The sequence below is a fragment of the Simochromis diagramma genome, unplaced genomic scaffold (assembly GCF_900408965.1).
Source record: "Simochromis diagramma unplaced genomic scaffold, fSimDia1.1 OVJJ01000596.1, whole genome shotgun sequence".
In the NCBI taxonomy this organism is placed as follows: Eukaryota; Metazoa; Chordata; class Actinopteri; order Cichliformes; family Cichlidae; genus Simochromis; species Simochromis diagramma.
The window spans coordinates 4494369-4517368 of NW_024387245.1; the positions used below are offsets into that span (position 1 = coordinate 4494369).

At 42.1% G+C, this 23000-nt stretch overlaps 1 protein-coding gene across 9 annotated transcripts in view; it reads right to left on the reverse strand.

The window, feature by feature from the left end:
• Positions 1–1468: 1468 nt before the first annotated feature.
• LOC120714300 (disabled homolog 2-interacting protein-like) overlaps positions 1469–23000 on the reverse strand; it is a 182600-nt gene continuing 161068 nt past the window's right edge. For 8 of the 9 annotated variants that reach the window (XM_040000445.1, XM_040000444.1, XM_040000449.1 and 5 more), the window contains 9 exons: positions 21644–21788; positions 20778–21014; positions 20453–20654; positions 18838–19025; positions 15541–16417; positions 13180–13317; positions 7698–7900; positions 7507–7594; positions 1469–5757 (listed from right to left, as the gene is read on the reverse strand). In XM_040000445.1, the coding sequence (XP_039856379.1) occupies positions 5590–5757; positions 7507–7594; positions 7698–7900; positions 13180–13317; positions 15541–16417; positions 18838–19025; positions 20453–20654; positions 20778–21014; positions 21644–21788 (2246 nt within the window). In that variant the 3' untranslated portion in view covers positions 1469–5589. The remainder of the gene's footprint in view (positions 5758–7506; positions 7595–7697; positions 7901–13179; positions 13318–15540; positions 16418–18837; positions 19026–20452; positions 20655–20777; positions 21015–21643; positions 21789–23000) is intronic. The other variant, XM_040000446.1, reaches the window with a different exon arrangement.

Genomic DNA, 23000 nt, shown 5'->3' on the forward strand with positions numbered 1-23000 from the left:
GGATCATTTTCTGCGTAGCTGACGGCTGGTAACTGTGCAGGGGCGGATCTAGCAAAGTTTAGCCAGGGGGACCAATAGGGCATGAACAGGGAAAAGGGGGCACAAAGACATACTTTTCTTTCTTATTCTCATTTAAAATGTCTAGCTTTTAATAAATAATTATCTGAATCTTACACCCAAAGTTTTAATCTGATGTAAAATGTATAGAAGTCCCTTACTGTATATAGTAACTGTTAAGTCTAATATACCCTAGTAAGCTATAGTACTTTTTCCTTTGTGAAAGTACCATCTGTGCAGTCTGCAATTCTGTTGAAGAGAGATGTTGAATCTATTTAATTATTCTTGAAAAATAATTTAATTCTGTGCATTTTTCCCCCTGCATTAAATTAAATTTGATTACATCGATTAAGCATCATGAGGTGGAGGGTGGTTCCCTATTTTTTTTTTGCTGGGAATTGCAACCCTATTAGTTAGGTTGCTTAATATTTCTGCTAAGTACTCTTTAAAAATACCAGAATAGGGAGGATGGTGCAGGTTTAAGTTTATTAGATTGATCAGTGTTGCTGAACTATGAAATATTTTGGACGCAGTGTATTTTTTTTTTTTTTTTTTTTTTTTTTTTTTTAAAAACACACAGGTATAACAGAATAGCTTTAGTGTTGTTATTTATTTAAACTTGGGTATAAACTTATACAAAATGCAGCAAGATATTAAAAACGTTTTATTGATTAAAAAACACTATATTGGATTCATATCGGTATCGGCAGATATCCAAATTTATGATATCGGTATCGGACATAAAAAAGTGGTATCGTGCCATCTCTAGTTATTAGTAGTAATAATGCTTTTTTTTTTTTAGTTTAGAGTTTTACAAGCCTGACATGCTGAACATGTGCCTTTGCTGCAGGGAGACACTTGTTCCACTTGGGCAAAGAAATAAGTGAGCTTCACAGAGAACAAGAAGGCCTTTCCTGTAAAACACACCAGTTCGTGAGGTTGGCTGTTACAAATAAACCTAATACAATTTGAATATTTTCAAAGTACATTTCTATTTTCTTTCTGTTGCACTTAGAACAGTTATGAGTTTTTCTTTTAAATATAACTTTCAGCTCACTTTACAGGAATTTCAACAAAATTGCTACAAGCTTCAGGCCTGTTTTAATTTTTTACCCGATGTGGGGAATGACAATCAGGCAGTATGTAGGTCAGACTTGCTGAGCGAAACAGACACTACTTAAACTGTACTTCCACAAAAAAAAGCTGCCTTTGCCTTTGGACCCTGCTACTGAGCATATGTTCTCTCTAGCTGTTTGTCATCTATCGCAGCCTGCCTGAGTATTTAATGAACACGTGATTCATCTGTTACACTCTCAAACTAAGCTCCATTTATTCTATCAGAGAAGCAGAATAAGTGTGATGGATACCAGCACGTGTGAGGCGATGAGACAAAAGACAGAAAGGCACACGATTTTAAAATAGCTAAATAAAACTTTAATAGGTCTAGTTGCAAATGTACATAAATTGCACAGCCACATTTTGTCAACACAAACTCCTCTGTACATTATTGTTTTGTCACTGTCGTCAAAGGAAGCAGAATCCAGCAAATACTTTATACTTTCAACATACTTACAAAAGTATTTTCTACAAGATAATAGAAAACATACAACATCTCTTACTTTATTTATAGCTTTATATTTCAATTCATCTTTAGTCTGATTGGCTGAACTGTGTGTGAAGAGTGACCTCATGGTTTCCTGATTTATAAAAGTAGACCATAAAAAAACAACAACAACAACAACAACAAAAAACCAACACAAAACAAAACTGAAACATGAGGAATCGAATTATAAACCAAAAACTGCAATGCCTCTTCTACTTGTATCTGTTTAAGAAGTACTGGTGGGATAAATGTGGCAACGTTGTATCAGTTTAACTTTTGTAAACTTCAAAGTGAGACTATGTGACTTTCATAGTTTAACAGCTACAGGTAAACTGCTAAAATACGTTTGTTTGTTTTTTTTGCTAAAAAGCATGAGCTATTTCTTAATTCAGAATAGCTAATGCTATTAAGCTAGTTACTGGTACATATCTTACTAGTTGCTAAAATGCTAGGCTACATACTACATTTTTTAACACCAAAATTCCAAATAATTTGGTCAAATAACAAATATCCCTCAACTTCATGGTGATTTAGCGCCAGTGCAAAGCTACTGATCAGTACGGTACCTTTTTTGTAAAACTGACCTGCAAACATTAGCTAATTGTAATCTTGTGTGTTATATCTTTTATATATGCTAATGCCCAAACCTATGAAAGAAAAACTGTATCAAAGTTATTCTTAGTTACTCCATAAAATCTGCCTTACTGACATATCAAATTAATTTTTTTCCCTTTAATGGGCTCCATGTAAAGTAATTAGCCAAATAGTAGAGTTTTAAACAGTCGAGCATTTAGCAGAAATGCTAAGCTATCGAGCGCAAAAGTGTCGCCCATGATTTTAATGGCTCTGGTTCCAGAAGTGAATTCCCATTCATTTTCTCCAGTGATGTTTCAGGAAATCCTTATATGAAGAGTTTTAAGCCTTGAACCAAGCTGTATAACTGTAAAAAGATGATGTGGCTCAAAAAAAAAAAAAAAAGTGCACTGTAAAAGACTGACTGTACATAGTTACTTTTAAGAGTGAAAGAACTACTTATCCCAAATCTCAGCTTCCCCATCAAAGACCTTTAAAAAAAAAACTAAAAAAAAACTAAAAAACAATTTGATCCTTCTTCCTTCCTTGATGGATAATACTTATTGGGTTATGATATATCTCATAATCAAAATCTCTGAGGAGAATATGAATGAGATTCTTACTTCCAGAACCCCACTGTTGACCTCTGTAGTAACAGTAACACCAGTGCACCACAGTCTGAAAACAGACTCACTAATGTGCCTTTAACCGTAAAATGTGCCAAAAAATTTGCTAATGGTACCAAACAGTCAGCAAATGCTACCAATGAAAACAGTACGCAGCGTATTTATTGCTATCTAAATTGAAGAGCTGTTTCTACTTGTCAAAGTGACACAGTCTGACTTTCACCTATGCAGATATTTCTACAGGCGGTTAGAAGTCGGGTGAGATGTGAAAAGTCGTGTGAACTCATCAGTCTGAGGCAATTTGTTCTGGTTCAGAGAAGGAGGGGAAAAGTCACATCGTTGAGAATCTCATACAAAATGTTGTGAATTCGCCATATTATAAAAATCCCTTACTTCAATTTTAAACTTTGCCACATTTTTAATCACCTGAAAAAACAACAACCAAAAAAAAAGCTAATTACAAACATCAACCACTGAACGTAAAAGTGCATAGAGCTAGACTGATGAGAAATACAGGATTGTGCTTGTGAATCTTGAGACTGGACTCGACTTGGCCTGTAACCAATGAAGAAGTACATCCCAAGAGTCAAACTCCTACTTTTTTTTTTTTTTTGGCTAGCAATAACACACTCTAAATACAAAAGAAACCAACAACTTTAAACAGAGAACACTGAAAGGTTAAATTTGATTGTATAGTTCTACCCAATGAGGACAGATGACTTGACTGAGCTGTTTCATATTTACAGTATCTATAATGGTACAGCAGAGTCTGAGCACAAGATACATTTACAAAAAGCTCTTTTAACATTAGGTAAAAATAGTGTGAGCATTTTATTTACACTATCCCAGGCTGCCCAGCCTTTTAATACACTCAGTTACACATCATATATTCACGTCATGTCTGAAAAAAGCCTCTCGTCGTCATCATCATCACCATCATCATCGTTCAGCTAGCAATCAGAGAAAACAAATGGTGACGCTACTATTGGCTATAGAGCAAGGATGAAGCATGCGCGGCCTCACGCTTGATGTATAGTTTGTTACAGAGTGAGAAAAACAGCTACAAAAATATCCAAAATACAGAGATGGTTGGGATGGATGGAGGGATTAAAAGGACCAAACCCTGTGTTAAGACCAACTGTGAGTTAGCATCTTCACATTCAGAAGAACAAGATAAAGAAAGGTGGGAGTAAGAGGGGGGAGAAGGAAAAAAAAAAAAAAAGCGAGACAACGATGATGTCACTGGGATCACAGTTTGGATGCAGCATACTTCATAACCACGGACAAATAAAGCATCGAGAGCGCAAAAAATGTCAGGACTGGGGGTGTGGGGGGCGCGCCTTGTAACGGCTCATCAGTCCAGTGTATAGTATGAGCGAGCGCGTTTAAGCGCATCTCTCAATAGCTCTTGTGCAACTAGAGAAAATCAGAAAAAGACCACGCACAGAACTCGTGATTGATAATCTTTGCCTTCAAGAGCAGCGATGAGCACCGGGTGAGACCAGATCGCTCCCGTCTCTCGCGCCGTATGTAAAGGGTTACGCGTCGTGGGATTACTCTGAAGGACGACCGAGGTGCTCGCGACTGCTCGGCAGCGTGGCCTCCCTCTCTCCAGGGCTCCAAAGCAAGCTACACGCGACAGTCTTTCCATCGGAAGAGAAGAAAAATAAAACTCGGAAATAAAGGGCTGCTTTTATATTTGAGATTATCAAATATAGGTATATGTGTGTATAATCTATAGAAGGAAAAAAAACTGCATACATCTATTTAAAATTTCATGAATATAGTATCACATAGAATTCATTTAGTTAAGTGTTTATAATACATCTGTAACGCGTTTGTTTCTTTACAAATCCACAGTATGAGTTGTGCCAGTATAACTTTTTTTTTGTTTTTTTTGTTTTTGCAGAAAAAAAGCTGCTGGGGAGATGTGGGAGAAAGTCGAGGTGTGTTCCTTACTTAAGGCCTTTCATGTACCAATAGCTGTTCGCAAAGTGCACTACGTAGGGAAAGGAGGGGGGTGGGGAGGGGGTTGGTCAGGGGATGCTCAGGAACACACACTCGGCAGCGGAAAGGGAAACGTAGATTGTTTTGGATTAAAAATATCAATTTTCTTTTAATAAGCTCTTATTTGGTTCTTTAAAATAAAGCACTAGTAATCCTCTCGAGAAACTAAAGTGATAATCCTCAGTACGTGCTGTTGGTTTTGAAGTGGGTCCACCTGGTCATCAAGAGGGACGAGAAGAAGAACGAGAGAGGAGGGTTGCGAGGGTGACCGTGTCTGGCGGTCGTCACTGTGTTTGGGTATATAGTGGTTCGTCCCAGGCTTTGACAGCGGCGTGAATTGTCCCAGCAAACTACGTGCGTCCATTGGCAAACAGCTTCAAATTCTATATATACACACAAGCTCCGCCCCACCTCCTCTGGCCATCACCCTCATAAATGAAGGCCGTCTGGTGATCTGTCCGTCAGCGTTGAAGTTCTGCCTTTTCTGGCTGGCCCCTCAAAAGAGTGGCGCCCTCACTCCTACACTGTCTCCAACAAAACAAAACAAAAGAAAAAAAAAAGGAAACGTCTGGCTTATAAAACAGACTCACGCACGCACACGCCTGCAGTCTCGCAGTCTTTCAAACAGACATGCATCCACGTATGCACGTAGACATCCACACGCTGAACAGCTGTACACGCTCGGGCGGTCAACTCTCGCTCGGGGCAGACGCCGGGTCTTTCTTAGCAGTTGCTGCTGTTCCTAAATTCTCCGTTTTCCGTGATCTGCAGTTTGGTGGGGTTGGTGGGGGAGATGCCGTTGCGCGTCTGCATGTTGTAGCGCTCCTTTAGCTGGCTGAGAGCGCTCATCAGACGGGCGTTGGCAGCATCCAGTGATGCTATGCGCTTCTCCTGTGAATGCACATAAACACAGTAAGACCCGGGAAAAAATTCCAATATTACAGCTTCCTCATCAGTTGGAGGAGAAACGTGACGTTCTTATTCGTCCCCATCCTAACCTGCTGATATCTGCTCTACAACAAAGCTTTGTTAATGTCACGAGCTTGTTTTAAATGAGCGGTAAAGTGAAGCTGACACTGATGTGCAAACAAACTGCAAACTAACTGTCATGTTTATATTTTATTAAGGTTTAGGGTTAGATTGACATGGGTGTGGCTGCTTTGAGTGACAGCTACGTGCTAACTAGGCTGCTAACTGTCTGCTTAGGCTTCCCATCTGCTTGTTGTACCAACAGCTCATGTGAGATAACTGAATTGAATACAGTTTTATTTATATAGCACCAAATCATAACTACAGTCGCATCGAGGCGCTTTATATTTTAAGGTAAAGACTCCAAAATAACAGAAAATCCCAACAATCAGGTTACACCCTGTGAGAATGCATTTGGCAACAGTTGGAAGGAAAAACTCCCTTTTAACAGGAAGAAACCTCTGACAGAACCAGGCTTGGGGAGGGGCAGCCGTCTGTGGCGACCAGTTGGGGCTGAGGGGAGGAAGACTAGCTATAAAGACCAAGACTGTCATTCAGTTTTAGTAGAAATTTTTATTTTGTTTTTTTGTATGCTATTAAGCATTAATTAGCATGCGTTTGTGTTGTGAAGCTGAAGACTATGGATGCAGCTTGCTAACTAAACTAGCACTGACTAACACCGTCTTCTATAAATATGGTGGTCTTTGGCTCCAAAAGACCAACCTGCCAGCAGCCAAATACGCTAATGCTGCTAGAGACTTTAAAACACAAATCCACAAACCAGTGGGTAGAATCACTGTGATTATGTCCATCTTTTACATACAGTCTTTTGTTGTAAATGGCTAATTTCAAACACGCCCCGTTCACGAGGCCTGATTGATCTCCTGTGGTGAAGTTTTAAGTGTACTCTGTGTAGTTTAACACAGATAAAAACTGCATTTTAAAAAATACATCAACTTCCTGTCCCGGTCCACTAAAGCAGTCTTCACTCCCCGTCTTTGCAATGACCTTTTTTATTTGCCTTCTATCCCCGCTATGTGTACCGAGGCTGACAATTCATTGCCTTACTGCAGCACGTGTTTGTAGATGCAAACTCTCATTACTGTGTGTGTGACAGAGATTACTTGCCAATGCATGTTTGTGTCTGTGTAAACATCAGTTGCATTTCTTTGTCAAAGACGCTGTGAAACACCTAAGCTACAAAGATGCAGATTTGCTCTTAATTGTGTGCTGGTGTTTGCACTTACAGCTCTAACACACACACAAGCAGGACGGTTTAATCAGTTACAAACCCAACGACAAACATTCAAAATTCCTTAAAAATGCTCAAAAAGAAGAGTTTTTCTTTTAAGTTAGATTTTCATGCAATTTTACACAAATATGAACCACTGTGGATTATAGAGGTGCTACATGCTGACAGACAACCAGATAAGACACTTTTGTTTTATAAGGAGGAGTGGGAGGGAGCTGAGAAATTCTGCTCAGCCATCCAAGCTTGTCAATGCCACAGCTAGACAGCTATGAATTAAACATCTCTTTGTATTTCAGTGACCCTTTGTTTCCTCATGTAGGAGAAGCAAGTGACAGCACATACAAATTTAAAACGCGCAGATGAAAAGTATCCACAAAGCCATACGCAGCCCGCAGGTGGGGTCGCTACGGTGGACTGACCTGTGCGTCGATGATCTTCTGTTTAGAGTCTACCACCGCCTGCATGTCAGAATGATCCTTCTTCAGCTCCTCCTCCACCGACATTAACCTGGGAAGATAAACAAAGACAGGGCAGAGTTAGAGGGGCTGTGAAACGCTGCATCCCAAAATACATCTCAGCAAATCTGCCTCTTCTTCCTCCTTTCCCCTGCCTGCTGATGATGCTCTTCATCTGGAGGTCTTTGTCGTCCTGCTGTCTGCGCAAGCGCTCCTCTGACTCCTCCAGCCGGGCCTGGTACTCCATCAGCACCTTCTGGGCCTGCTCGTCCTGACCCTTCAGACGGGCCTCGTACTCCTCCAGCTTCTGCACCGACGCCCGCAGTTTCTCCTGCAGCACCGCGATCTCCTGTTGGTACTGAACAGAGAAGCGGAGCGTTGAGGACACTCATCATCGCGTTTTGTTATCAACGTTATCATCAGCCCTAGCAGCGGGGTCCCCTTCTTCATTACCACGAGACGAGAACAAAAAACGGCAATCTCTCAATCAGACCTGGGACTGTGCTGCTTTGTGTCTGAGATGGAGTATAATTTTGGTCTAGAGGGAATTACTGTGGGACATTTTATATGGAATGTCATGATAGCACATTGAAAAACACTGATTGACATCACGGTGCCTTTGACGAGCCCAGTAAAGCTTTTATTGCCCCCCAAAATACTAAGTGGTGTTAGAAGGTTTCCAAAGGCAGCCTCTGTTCTGGATCTGAAACCAATGACCTACTGAGACATGTAACTGGCAAAAAGAAAGAAAAATCAAAGCAAGAGAGAAGGGAGGAAAAAGGGAATTTTGAATGAATAAAGAGGAGGTGATAAGAAAAGGATGCAACCAGTGAAGCAGAAACTTCTCATATAGCTCTGAAACTTTTTCATAAAATTAACAGTGGGCTGTAAGCCCGTTGTCCCATACACTTATTTTTAAAATCAGACATGCTCAAAGTGGGATTCGCCCCCTGCTGGCGATTAGAAAGATTGCAGTTTTAAGGCTTATATTGGCTTTAAGACTCAGCAGCTATGGCCATCTTTAACACACAGCCTATGCGTCAGAGAAAAGGAAACAAGTAGAGGAATCAAACATTTTTTGATGTCTAAACAGTCTAAAGCTGGGGTGGGCAACATTTTTGGCAACCTGCTAGTGACTAATTCTTGGACTTGCATCCAGTCGTTTTTGCCTAATGATTGCCGGTTGCCAAGGCAGTCACCAACCAGTCTTTAAGCCTGTGCGCTTAAAACATCAAAGATCACACACTGAGAAACCAACTACAAACACGACCTAAACCTGTGGACAGAACCTCCGACATTGCCATTCCTCAAGCCTCACTGCTAATTTATAATAATATAATTTTATTTATATTATGCCGTATCACAACAATAGTCGCCTTGTTTATATTATAAGGAAAGGCCCTACAATAATAAAGAGAAACCCCTCAATCAGATGAACCCCTATGTGCAAGCACAATCAGATCCAATTACAAAGCGAGGACTTCGCTCACTCTGTACCCGTTCACTCTTATTTACCCATGTCACACTACTGCTTTCCATGGGGATATTTTCCCCATCAGCCCTCTTGTTCCCAGCAGTACGAGTGACCTCCATAGATTCATCGGCTGCTCTACCCTTTTTCCACTTCTCTCTCCATCTCTGATATCCCAGATGTTCTTGTCACTAGATCCCCTGAGAACAAATGACATCTGCTGTATCTGAAGTTCCTTTGTTCTGTCCTCGGTCCCTGCACTGGTCTGCTTCAAATGCAGCAAACATCGACCCAATGTTTTCCTTATGCTGTCTTCTTACCGGCGTTCTCGCTTTCCATCGAACCCAAAGAAAATCAAGCAGCTGTAGCAGCTGTCAAACCTTTTCTGCTATCCACAGAAAAAAAAGAAAAAAATCACCTCCTTTCATCATCCTCTTCTCTCTCTGTATGTGTTGAAAGGGTTAGAACATTTGTTCAAGCAGCTATTTTGACAAGTAATGTTTTGTTTTTGAATATTTATCGCCATGAAGATTTTACTAAAATATAACCCTGTGCCTTTGCAACGCGAAGCGCCGCTAAATATTGATGTATTTCAGCCAAAGACACAAAGAAGATCTGACTTATTTCAGTCATACTGTCTCCCTTTGCAGATGTGCATCTGATATTCAAGCAGGCTAAAAAAAAATTAACACATATGAATATTGATAACACAGACCAGAAGAAGAGAGAGCTGGGGAAACAAAGGCGATCTGGACAGATGCATCTGTGCAACTGTTGTCCTGATGTTACGCCTGATGGCATTCCTGGGTTATATTTCTATTATTGCTGACATCCGTGTATCTCTCACAGGACAGTTAAGTCAAAATAGAAGCCCAACGGAAAACACTGGAAGGAGGTTTGTTCAATTTTGTGGTTTTTAGACTAACCAGCATAGTTAAAAACCAAAAGTCTGTTTTTGTAGGAGGTTTCTTCCTGTTAAAAGGGAGTTTTTCCTTCCCACTGTCACCAAGTGCTTGCTCATAGAGGGTTCCATCTGATTGTTGGGGTCCTCTCTGTATCTTTATCTTGCAATATAAAGTGGCATGAGGTGACTGTTGTTGTAATTTGGAGCTATATAAATAAATCTGAACTGAACTGAATTTAGTACAATTAATGCAGCCCTGAAAAAAAATACATACTATAAATATTTTCAGTCCCTGAGTCAAAACGTTGCATCATTTCTTCCAGCAACTTTGAGCCCCCATACTTTCTTACAAGACCAGTTTTACAGTACTGTGTAAAGGTCTCAGGTCCTGTGTCAGGTCTTTGCTGGGTTTTTTCACCCTATTTCTTAAGGAGTTTCAGATACTGTATATCTGCTAGTAGATAGTTTTTAGGCCTTGTCCTCCACATCCAGTTAGCTCATTTTTTTTAGGAACATATTGCACACCGTGTCGTTATATGACCAGGTTTGGGCTAGTGGGAATCACTGTGTTGGTGGGAAAAAAAATGCCATTTGTGTCGTCTTTGGCATTTCATGTAGATTAAACTGAAGAAATTGGAACAAAATGATGTGTTTTTGCAACAGGCTGCGTATTTATGCTCGAACGAGTCATAGGTCAGTTTGGAAGGCTGTGGGCTGTATCAGGGATGGACAGGAGGAGGAGTACAGGAGTGTGGTGGACAGCTTTGTCGAGTGGTGTGAGCTAAATCACCTACAACTTAACATCACAAAGACAAAAGAACTGATTATGGACTTTAGGAAGCAGGCTCCTCCTCCTAACCCTGTCACCATAAGAGGGGCTGATGTGGAGATCGTTGAGGACTACCGGTACCTGGGGGTACGCTTGGACTGTAAACTGGACTGGATCAAGAACACCAATGCTGTCTTCAAAAAAGGGCAGACCAAATGCTGACCATGTTCTATCACTCGGTGTTGGAGAGCGTCGTGTTCTTTGCAGCTGTGTGCTGGGGAAGTGGGGTGAAGACAGCTGATGCCAACAGGCTGAACAAACTGATTAAAAAGGCTGGTTCTGTCCTGGGTGTCAGACTTGAGAACCTGGAGGTGGTGTCTGAAAGGAGAATGCTAAAAAAGCTTCTTTCTATCATGGACAACCCCTCCCACCCCATGCATGCCCCCATGGTGGACCATCGGAGCAAACGCAGCAAAAGACTCATTGCCCCGAAATGCAGAACTGACCGCCACAGTAAATCCTTTGTGCCAGTGGCAATAAGACTGTATAACTCTTCCTCACTCTGAAGGTGATTTTCCTGAGACTATTACCAATGTTATTCTGTTCCCTTTCAGACCGTGCAACATTACCCAACAGTACCTTATTGAATATTTGTTTCATCCCCCCATCATATGCTGCTACTCCCTTTATTCTATTGCACAATACTTTGTCAGTTTGTAGAATCGCCTGCACTGACAGTTAAGTTATTTATTCACCAGGATATAGTTATATATATTACTTCGTTTGAGTTATTTGATACTATGTCTTGCACTATCCTACTGTATATTACTGTATACTACTATTCTTACTGTATATATTGTATATCTTATTCATCTGTTCCTCTGTCTCTCCTGCTGCTTTGAGCATGTAAATGACAAAAGAATTTCCCTCGGGATAAATAAAGTTATTCTTATAGCATGTGAAACTTTAAATCTACATTTTTCGACCAAGCTGATGTTCTAACCTACTTTTCCTTCTGTGTCAAAATCATTTTCAGGTGCTGGGGGGAGTGAGCACTGAGTGATCCTAACAGGAGAGATTCATTAATCAAATTGATTAGATGCTCACACTACTAACTAGATTGCCAGGATACCGTTGACACAAATTAAATTAACCATCGAGAACAAAATGAGCACAAAATGTAAACGTATCTGTTATATTGAAACACACACTGTGCAGGTAGACAGCAAACGCTCTATTTAAGTAAAAATACACGTAGCATTTATTTTTTACATGTGTCTATTATGTCCGTATAGTGAAGACTGTATAGACCATTAGCTGCAGGAGCGTCTAAGCCACTCTCGAACAATTCCTGTCTTGTTAGCGGCTCTGCTATTTTAAGGTGGCTGTGGCTTTCTTTGTTAACACTGAAGTTATTGCCTTCTTTGGTCGCTCTCCCTGCCGGGGCTGCTGGCTTCCATAACGCACGAGCTACGCCGGAATGACAGGTTTGTATTCATTATGGATTTACAAAAAAATACATAAAGAAAAAGAAAAAAGAAGAAGGGTGGGTGGGACATGCGACAAGCCAACCAAAGAATGGAAGCTGAGAGTGAACGGCTGTAAAGGTAGCTCAGCAGAGAAGCAGCGAACGTAGGCAGAGGAAGCAGCAAAAAGCCTCTTTATGTCCCCGTCTCTCACACCGATGCAAGCACACACAAGCTGCAAGACGTCTGTGTGGATGCTGCATGTGGATACACACACACGGACACACCTGGTTTGGACTATAAACTCTGTGTTAAACATAGCCAGAAAGGATTAAGGGGACACCTTTTTGGTTTTTTCTGGAGGTGAAGGGAGATTTTAACTCTCACACACACTTCATTTCTAGTTATTTTCAAAGTTTAGCTTTTTAAATGTGACAGAACTGCATAATAATATATACTCTAATATTCACAGCTTTTTGGATTTTACTAAAAAGGCTAACGCATTCATCAAGAAAATGAGATTAATGAAGCCGCTGCTGTCAGCACTGGAGCTTGTTGATATTCTTGCCTGCTATATTTAGCTTCACAATTATTTGCTCATGATAACTACCTCCTGCTGTTGCTATGATTTTCCCGCAGCTGCATAAATGTCCAAAAACATCGCAGATAAACAGCTGGACTGTCACCAAAAAGTCAGTTTTTTTCAATTGTATTATTTTGCACAAAATGAAGCCATTTCCCTTACTTTTATGTTGGAAATATGTACACTGTGGCTTTTTGCTGTGACAATTTGGCTCAGAGGCAAGGGCAAAGTTTAAATAAGAAAATAAAACCCCCAAACTAAAGAAAAAAAATCGGGAGGTAATTGAGTGTAGAAGGGGGTCTTTCAGGAGGGGAAGTGTGTGTGAGTGGTAAAGAAAAGAAAGGACAGTTCAGTGGGGGGTGTCAAGGCTGAAGGTTGTGGTGGTTTGTGAAAAAGGAGAGGGGAGGGGGGGTGCTGGGGGTAGGGGGTCGGATGGCAGGTTACCTTCTCCACCTGAGTTAGATCCTCTCTGTTTCTCAGTGACTCGGGCTCCATCCCCTCATGGTCTAAAAACTGCACATTCATATTCAATAGCCAGGCTGCTGTGCGGTCCAACGCACTGGGGTTCACTGGGGAGGGGGCCTAGTAAAACCAACACAAAACACACACACACACACATACACACACATACATGAGAGCAAGTGACGAGCAGGAGGGGAGAGGGGGAGGAGGGAGTTTGCAATATCACCACAGAAACAACAGAAAAAAACAAAACAAAAAAAACCAAAAGAAGCTTGAAATGCATCGACTCATCTGGACTGAAAGCAGCAGGTGGAATGGATACAGGCTCACGCAAACCTGTAGCACACGCTCTCTGAAGCAGGTTTTTAAACACGTGGGAGTGAGAGCAGCTATAGTGTCACACTGGCAGCGAGGGAAAGTAAACACTGTAAGATTCAATACCTGCGCCGAAATCTACCTTGAGGCAAAGGCTAGCAGTCATGTAACATTACTATCTGCTGAGGTTTTTTGTTTGTTTTTGCTTTTTTTAAAAAAAATAAAAAATTAGTCAGACACTCATTTGCATTTAAGCAGTTTGAGAGAAAACGTATCTGAATTAAACACGTCAAACTGCACATATTTATACATGTGATGTGAGTGAAACTTTACTAAGCTGTTGGCTTTCGTGTTCTCATTAATGATTCTTCACTATACTGTCCCACAGTAGCAGTAGCAACAAAACATCTAATGTTATTATAAACTGTGCAGTCCATTTTCAGATATTTAGCATGGCTAAGGAAAGAAAAACATAAGGATTCATCTTTTGGTGCCATGTGTGTAAAAGTCAGATAATTGAGGAACACAGATCAGGCATAACGTTGTGACCACTGACGGGTGACGTGAATAACACTGATTATGTCTTCATCATTTTGTTGATGTGTTAGCAGCAGAAAAAAATGGGCAAGCATGGGGACTGGGTGTTCCCAGTGTGCGGTGGTCAGTATCTATCAAAAGAGCTCCAGTGAAGGAACAGTGGTGATCTAGTGACAGGGTCATGGGCGGCCAAGGCTCACTGATGCGAGCATCAGAACTGGACCACGGTACTATAGTCAACATTTTCTTTTACATCCCCAGGTGAGTGTGCATCGCTTACCTGGGGAGACACCTGGCACCAGGATGCACTATGGGAAGAAGGCTAGCTGGAAGAGGCAGTGTGGGACACCTTGGGTCCTGCCATCCATGTGGATGTTACCACCTACCTAAGCACTGTTGCAGACCATGTGCACTCTTTCAGATGAATAATGCGCCCTCTACAAAGCAAAAATAGTTCAGGAACAACTTTGAGGCGTTGACTTGGCCTCCAAAACCTCGCCCCAGAACTGGACAAAGAAGTATCCACGGAGGTCCCACCTCACAGTGTACGGGACTCAAAAGATCTGTTGCTAACATCTTGGTGCCAGATCCCACAGCACACCTTCAGGAGTCTAGAGGGGTGCAAGCTTTGAAGGGTCAGGGCTGTTTTGGGAGCAAAAAGTGGACATAATGCAGGTGGTCATAATGTTATGCCTGATCGGTATATTTATAGCTGGACCACAGTCGCAAAGTGACTGATAAATATTAGCATTCCTAGAGCTACACTCCCAGCCTGGAACTTAATGCATCAATCCATCAATCTACACACACTGGTATTAAAGTCGTCTTGCTTAATGATAACTGTGAGTGAGCCCTCTACAAATTCAATTTGTTAGTTTTTGTTTTGCTGCTCTCATTAATTCAGTCAGTCTTGGGGCGACACTGTAGACTTTTAGCACACTGGGGAGAGCAAAGCATTACAGCTATTATGCAGATGTTCTCCCCTCCAGCCAGTTTGCCTGGGGCAAAAATTGATTAGTGTTTCTGATTACACCCCAAAGTCCTGACTTTCCAATAATGACTTTGCAATTTACTGTAACTGTTTGTATCCACGAGCTCCGTTTCCCGTTGTCTGGAGAGAGCACGTTTGAGCACATACTGCTCGTTAATAAGATACTAATTGTGCCTCTGCCACCCTCGTTCTCAACCCATTAAACTTAACCAGTAAAACAGTGGTGAGGTGATGAGCTGCCTGTATGCAAATTACTATCATTACATGCACAGTGACTATAGTTCATTAGGGCACAATGTGCAGCGTCTGCGAGCACCCACGCAGCCCGTTTTGACGTGCATGACATAAATGGGTGTTCTGTAACAGCAAATTTGTATATTACTGTAATTTAAAGTGATTAAATACAGTGAGGCAGCTATAGCTGGCTGTGCTGAAGATTGCTCACATGACCGAGTAGTTGTGCATTTTACGTTTGCAGCTCGCGCTGCATGCAGCGGTACCTGTTTGTGCTGAGCCCTCTGCTTGGTCTCAGGACTGTCGCCTTTGGAGGAGGAGGACTGCTGCCGTAATCGAGCCCCGCTGCCGGGCCAGTCGGGCGATGACGTCATCATGCTGCCGGAGGAGGGCCGGGGGTAGGGTCCGCTGTTGAGCGGATTCGGTGGGGTGCGGCCACGAGTAATGTTCTGAGGTGGCGGTTGGTCTATTCGCCTCTGTGGGCCGGCGCTGTTCTGCCTGGGGACGCCGGGCTGGTGCGGTGTTTCTGTGAGGGACAGCTGCCGGCGGTTGAACTCCCCAGAGCGCCTGGTGTACTCGTCCCCGCTGCTCCCCCCGCCCCCTCCGCCATGGTTCAAGAAGGAGTGCTTGCCTCCTGCTGGCCCGTCCTCATTGTTGCTATGGGAACTCACCGAGCTGTGGCACTCTGAACCCGAGTCGTTCAGTCCCCTCGGGGACACGGGCAAGCAGGCCGCCATCTGGTAGACAGGGTTCTGGAAGGACAGCGGGGCTAGCAGCTGGGCGGGTCGGCCAGGAGTGCTTTCCGTGCCTGGGGTGGTGGGGGTCTGGCCTGGCCGCCTTATGGTGGGACCTCCGGGGATGTTGCCTTGTGAGGTTATGGCTGACCAGCCTGCCCCGGAAGCTGGGCCTTCACCCAGAGCATCTGAGGAGCCGGGAACTGTGCCACCATCCAGAATGCGGGGGTCCTGGAGGTCTACCATGGACAAGCTCTTGCTGCCATTGGCCATGCCCAGGTCTGGCTCATTCGTCTCAGAGTAGCTTGAACTGCGTGCAGGGGAAGGCTGGATAGCTGAGTTCCTTGTCACAAAGAACAGATCCTTATTTTCTGGTGTGGGTGATGGTAATCTAGTGAAGTCGACCAATCTGAAACAGAGGCACATCAGAAGCCATAACGATAACCATCCATCTACGTCAACATGAGGTCAAAAAGAGCAAAAATAAAATGTGTCTTAAAGTATCCACAAAAGTGGATCCAAGTGTTAAAATGGGCTAAAACCACCTAATCACAACAGACAAATGTAATGTAATCTAATCAAAGAGAATCCAATAAATCAATCTTTTAGGAAAACACGATTTGTTTCAGCCGTCCCCTCACATTTCTTCTGATAGCAGATGGAGGCTTCACTGCCAGAAGACCATTACCTTGACAGATGTGACTTATCTTCCAATAATCTCTATCATTCACATCACGCTCCTCTCCTGCTCTCGGTGTCCTTCTCCCAGCGTTCCATTATCTTTCCCTCCCTTAACTTCTTTCTCCTCTTCATTCTGCTCATTCGCTCTCCTTTTCTAAACCTTGACACATTCATCCTATTTTTTGGTGGATGAGAAGCAATTAAGACAGAATGGCAGCGAGCTCGTTTGAATTTCAGTCTCACAGTTCGTGAGGTTACACCACACACACACACACACACACACACACACACACACACACACACACACACACACACACGAGCAAATAGTTGTTGTGATAAAGTAACAAGAGCAGGGCTCTAACATCAGGTCATACAGGGACATCGCTTAATTAGTTCTATTGATCCAGATGCCTGATAAGCGTAATGATATCGTCTCTCTGACACTTCATGCTCCTCATCTTCGCCTGAGACGCTGGATTTTTTATTTTTTTCATTTGTCTGAGCCGTTTTCTGGTGATGGTCCCTCTGCTTTTATGTTAATCTTTTCAAGTGTCACCTTGCCATTGTTCTGGCAGCGAGTGAGAGGACAAGGGGATAAGCGAGACAAGGTGCCGTCTGAGTGAGTATTCATCCACTGGAAAGTAAACAGGATTTCATCGGGCTGATGTAAACAAGCAGAGGTGACACTTTTCACTGTGTCGCTGCCTCACCTGGCAAACATTAGCACTCGGCAAAACTGCCAAGCGCGAGAAGACACTGACACTCAACTCTCATCACCACCTCAAGATTACGTGGCTCCGGAAATCAGTCAAGTTTGGAATTGTGTCCTATCCATAGACATTTGTGTAAGATTTTGTCACAACTGGCCAACACTTAGAGAGTTATGGCCCAAAAAAAAAACAACTAGTTTTTTGTAGGTTTGACAACTTCAATTCAACAGAGAGCCTCTCTGCAATATTGTATCGAGAAAGGCTCACAAATATCAATATTTTATTAAATAAATGAAAATACTCTTCAAATACTATGAAAAAGATGGCTCATCTCATGTACCAGGGTCCTGTGATAACATTAGCCGAGCAAACTTGCAATAAATCGGCTCAAAGTAAAACTAGTGCAAACACTCACATCGATAAAACTACATCCTGATTCAGAGCAAGCTGATATCTTACTCACACAAGTAAAAACACACATGTCAACCTTCTGGCTGGTGAATATATTTCATTGTTATATTCTGTGACCACATGACAGTTGCACAGGTCACCTGGTAGGAGGCTTTCTGCAGACAGTCCCACTCTGACGTGAACCGACTGCAAATAACTGCTGTTTCATTTATAAATGCACGCAGATTGCCAACATGTTGCCATCAGTCTGAATGAGTCTTTGTCAATAAGCACAACATGAGGGGACTCGACTCAAGTGGCTGCTAGCTGCTTGTATTGTGGTTATTGTCCTGTGGAACAGAAAGGTTGCTGAGTGCAAATGTGAATTTCTATTAAATGCAACTTGCCTCTGTAGAAGGCAACAGATATAAGATTTACAAAAATGTTTTACAGTTAATTGTTGCATTACGAGAAATTGCAGACTGATATCAGACTGATATCAGTCTGCAAGTGACAGAGATTAGTTTCCTTCCAGCACATCTACTACCTGCAAGTAGCCCATCTCTCAAATCAATTCCAGACCCGACCTGTAATCAAATATGCCCAGAGCTGGCTGCTAGTGTTGGAGCTGGAGAAGATGTACATTATTAAAAACTGTAAACAAACTCAGACATGTCTGCGCTATATGTTACACTTAAGGGTATTCAGCTCTCTAAAAATTGAACAAATGTTCCAAAACGCTTCAAGTCTATATCATTAGGAGAAGGCTGAGTCACTGGCAGATCCCATTTTTTTTTTTTTTTTTTTTTTTTTTTAATTGTTCAGTGATGAAAGGACTCTTTCAGGACCACTTCGTTTTTTTCTGCGGCATAGATGTTGAGTGATTTTTCTATTTATAGCAATTTAAACATGTACTAGCTGACTCTTTGGATACCACAACGGTGTGGTGAAATATACCTCAGCTGCACAAACATGGTATTTTTTCAGCACTTTTTTCGCATTTCTCTTTTTAGAAATTTGAGTGTATTTATATTTTAAAATGTCTTACCCGGAAAGGTCATTGTCTATGACCATCTTCTGCAGGCCGGTGGAAATGCTGCAGACTGCCTCAGCAGGAGGCGAGCCCATTTGCTCGGAGGACTGGCCGGGTGTCATCTGGACACTGGACGGGTTAGACAGAGCTGTGTTCACCTCTCGCAGGATCCTGGGCAGAGGACCCAGCTTAGAGGCTGCACTCTGCAAATAATAATAAGAAGTCAGAATTAAATGTAATCCATGTTAAATATTGCTCCGGACCACTTCAGTGGCAGCGTTGATTCAATTTTATTTAAAGTGCAGTTTGTTTGAGTTTGTAATTTGCATATTTCTGAGACATTATTTCCCCCACGCCACATCGAATAATTAAACTGCAGTCTGATGGACAGGGGGTGGGGTTCAACCAGACTTTGATTTCTGAATTATTGAAAGGGTTAGGTAGAATGATCTACAGTAAGAAAAAAAACATCTGCTACCACCAGCTTCCCATCTGCTACCACGGCTAATGGAAATGTCCTTATAAGCCCAGAACATGCCTCGCCCCGGCCTCAGTGTGTTCTCCCCCGGCGCACTGTTTATGTAATGCCATCATAAATTACTGATGATGTAGGATAAACATACTGATCTACACTAGAGAGATGAAATCCTGAGCAGCAGGATCTCACCTGTAATCAATCAATAAAAAAAAAAAATCAAAAAAAAAATCAATAAACCAATAAATACGGCTTTGTTGTGGGTTTTTACTTCCACCCTTGTGTTTTAGCGCAAGCTAAACTCGTCTGCTTTATATCTGCTTCCCTCTCTCTGTGCTCACATATGCTGGTCTTTCAATACAGCCAAATTTCCAATAAATCTGCTTTTATGTACACATTTTTCCATGTCAGTCAACAGAAGGACTATGAAATATTGACTCTAATGTGGCCCATTAACGCGCAGTTAACCTGTCGTCACGAGCCATTTTTCAGGCCGCCTGCTCAGCTGTGGTAAAGTCCTGATTTTAAGTTTAAATCAATGGCCGTGCTGTGATTTATGTTTACATCGGAGAGTCATCACTCAGGAAGAAATTTCAAAGTGACAGAATGTTTCATTCATGTCTGATCAGCTGCCATCCCCAACTCAACTCAGTATGCTGCGCTGCTCCCATTAGCGCTTCTCCCTGTCACTCACGGATCTCTTCCTGAAAGGGGCAGCGGCACATCAGCTGCGTTTGCTCCCCTTTAGGCAGATCACCTCACCCTATCCTCTTCTGTTACACCGACCATCTGCATGTCCTCCTTCACGTCTTCCGTCTGTGTCCTTCCCGTTTTCCTCCTCCCTGGCAGCTCCATGTTCAACGTCCTTTGTCCAGTTTCTAATCATGTCCATCCTGGCCACTACTAATGAAAGTCTTAACACCTCCAGCTCCACCGCCTGTGTTTTTGTCAACGCCATTGCCTCCAAACCGTAAATCACAGCAGGTCTCACTACTGTCTTGTAAACCTTCCCTTTCACGGCTATGCTTCTGTCACAAATCACCCATCTTTGCTCACGCCACCCTGCCTGCACTCTCTTCTTTGTCTCTCTTGCGCAGACGGCTGACCACACACAGATCTTGATGGACAGCTAATGACCAACATATTTTTAAGTACCTGGTCCATCTGGGAGACCACCTCTGAAAGAAGGGAGTGCAATGTAGAGAGCTCCCTGCCGAGGTCAATGTAGCCCTCAAAGCCTGCTGTGTTGGAGATTGTCTCTGGGTTTGAGATTTCTAGCAGAAAGCGCTGCATGTTGGTCCACTCGTGCTCCAGGAACTGGTTCATGAAGGACATGTATTCTTCCTTGTTACCAAATCTGTTAGGAACAGGGGCAGGAAAGAGAAACGGGGAAAAAACAACGTAGCAGAGTTTTAAGTCCACAATTCTACTCTAACAATAGAAGGTGTTTTCAAAACACACAACAAAAGCAGAAACTTACTTGGTGAAGTTTGCCAGGTTTTGCGTGACTTTAGCAATGAGCGTGAGCGTGCGTGCCGTGCGATCGTCGGGATACTCTTGCATCAAATTGAAAAGCGAGGGGGACATAATGGCCGGACAGAGAAACCGCAGGAACAAGGAAGCGCTGATCAAACGCTCGCTGATGTCCGGTCGACCTCGGTTGCTGCATTCCTGCCGCCACGATGCAAAAACCTCTTTGAGTTCTCGTGGAAAGACACTGTTGGTGATTAGAGAGAGGAGAGAAGTTACTCTCTGAGATCCAAATGTAGACTTTCAGACAAGGTAGATGGCTGCCTCTCCCTGAGCCTGGTCCTCCTGGAGGTTTCTTCCTGTTAAAGGAGAGTTCTTCCTTCCTGCTGTCACCAAGTGCTGCTCAAAGCTAATCGTCTGATTGTCGGGGTTTTTTTACTCTGACACTGTAGGGTCTTTACTTTAAACTGGTGTTATATAAAGAAGACTTCATTCCCGGCACTTGTGTACTTGATTTAATAATGCATATTTTTGTATGGTATTAGTATCTCATATTACTGTCTATGCTGCTGGATGTAGCAAGGTTGTAGGCTGAGTGAACATTAATCATGAGGTTCCTTCATCATGTGATGCGTCTCCTCCTCTCAGCAGGTTCTTTAAATCATTGTTGAGCTGTTGCTATAATCACACTTAGAACAACAGTTGTTTGTATTTACATATCTGGCAGCTGCTGCTACATTGTATAAAACTTAATTAAAAGCCCCCTCAGTAGCAGTGTTTATAATACAAAACTATGAAGCCTGGATAAAAGTTACAATGCGTGCACACTGGAGACACTTAAACACACTTTTAAACAAGAAAAGCTCCAGCATTCACCAGTATGAGTTGATGATTTTGCAGAAGGCTAGCTCACAGCACATCCTCAGGTTGCTCTGGTGTTCTGGCAGGTCACCTGACGAACACTTGGATGGATCGACCTCACAGTTCTCATCCGACTCGTACAGAGCTTTGATGAACTCGCCTACAAATTAAAAAACAAAAAGAGTTAAGGAACATATTTACTTATATGTTTCCTTGTTGATATGTGATATAATCAGTTGAGCTCTCAAAGACAACAAGAGCCGTCAGACTCGCACAACCCAAACAAGGTCGTGCAGAAGAATTGCGTAAAGGAAAAAAAAAAAAGGCAACAACACATAAAAGTAGCGAATTTGAAGTTTGGCCGTGGTCTGAGATTTTTATTCCTCTCTAATCAGTGTGACTGAAAATGGAACAGCAGCGTCTTGAGTCTCTGGTGGTCTAAAAAGGAAAGCTTGGCCGTCCTTGTGCTGCCCTGGGTCCAGTGACATCAAACGCTTAGCCAGACGTCAAACAATAAAAGCAACGCAGTGATGCATCATTTTCCAGACCTCAAATTCTGTCTGAAGTCAGCCAAGTGAAAGGCACACAAGGAAACAAGCAGCAATTTGAAGACAGCCAGAAAGAGACACTCATGTGGACAAGAAGAACACAAACACTAGCAGAATACCATAAATAAATTAATTAAGTAAAATCTAAAGTTTTAAAAATAGGTGCCAGAAAGGCTGGGAGCCATTTACAGATTAGCTTCTGCTGCTTTGTCTCTTCTCAGAAGAACATTTTTAGAATATTTTCTCCTCGACCGTCTCTGATTTGAATACAAATTTTAATGTCCAAAGCTTGAATTTATATAATGATCGCTGTGAAAAATATCTTTCAAAGCCATTTCTTTTTTGAAAAACGGTCCATTGAGCCCATTCAAGCCATATTTTTGCACAGTGACATACATCAAAGGCAAAGTTTGAACATTAACATCTCAAAAACGATTAAAGATGAAACCTTGACATTTTCACTGGACTCTCTTGAAATATTCAGTCAATAAATTTAAAAAAAATGCAATTTTCATTCATCTTTGATGGTAAAATCTGACCAAGAAAAAATTAATTATGATTTATTTTGATTTCAAAATATGCACATATTTAACTAAATTATTATCTGATAATTACATTTAGTTCTATTTGGACATTCTATTTTTTTTCCTGGTACAACTTGTCATATTTCTTTAAAATGTTTGAGCTATTCATCTTGAAACGTTGCCTCTGATTTCAATGTGTGGAAAAAAAATACTGCACGTGTCTCGAGGGGCAAAAAGCTAAGATTTCACAGCAATCATTACATAAGTCCAAACTTTGGACCATAAAATATTAACGAAAAT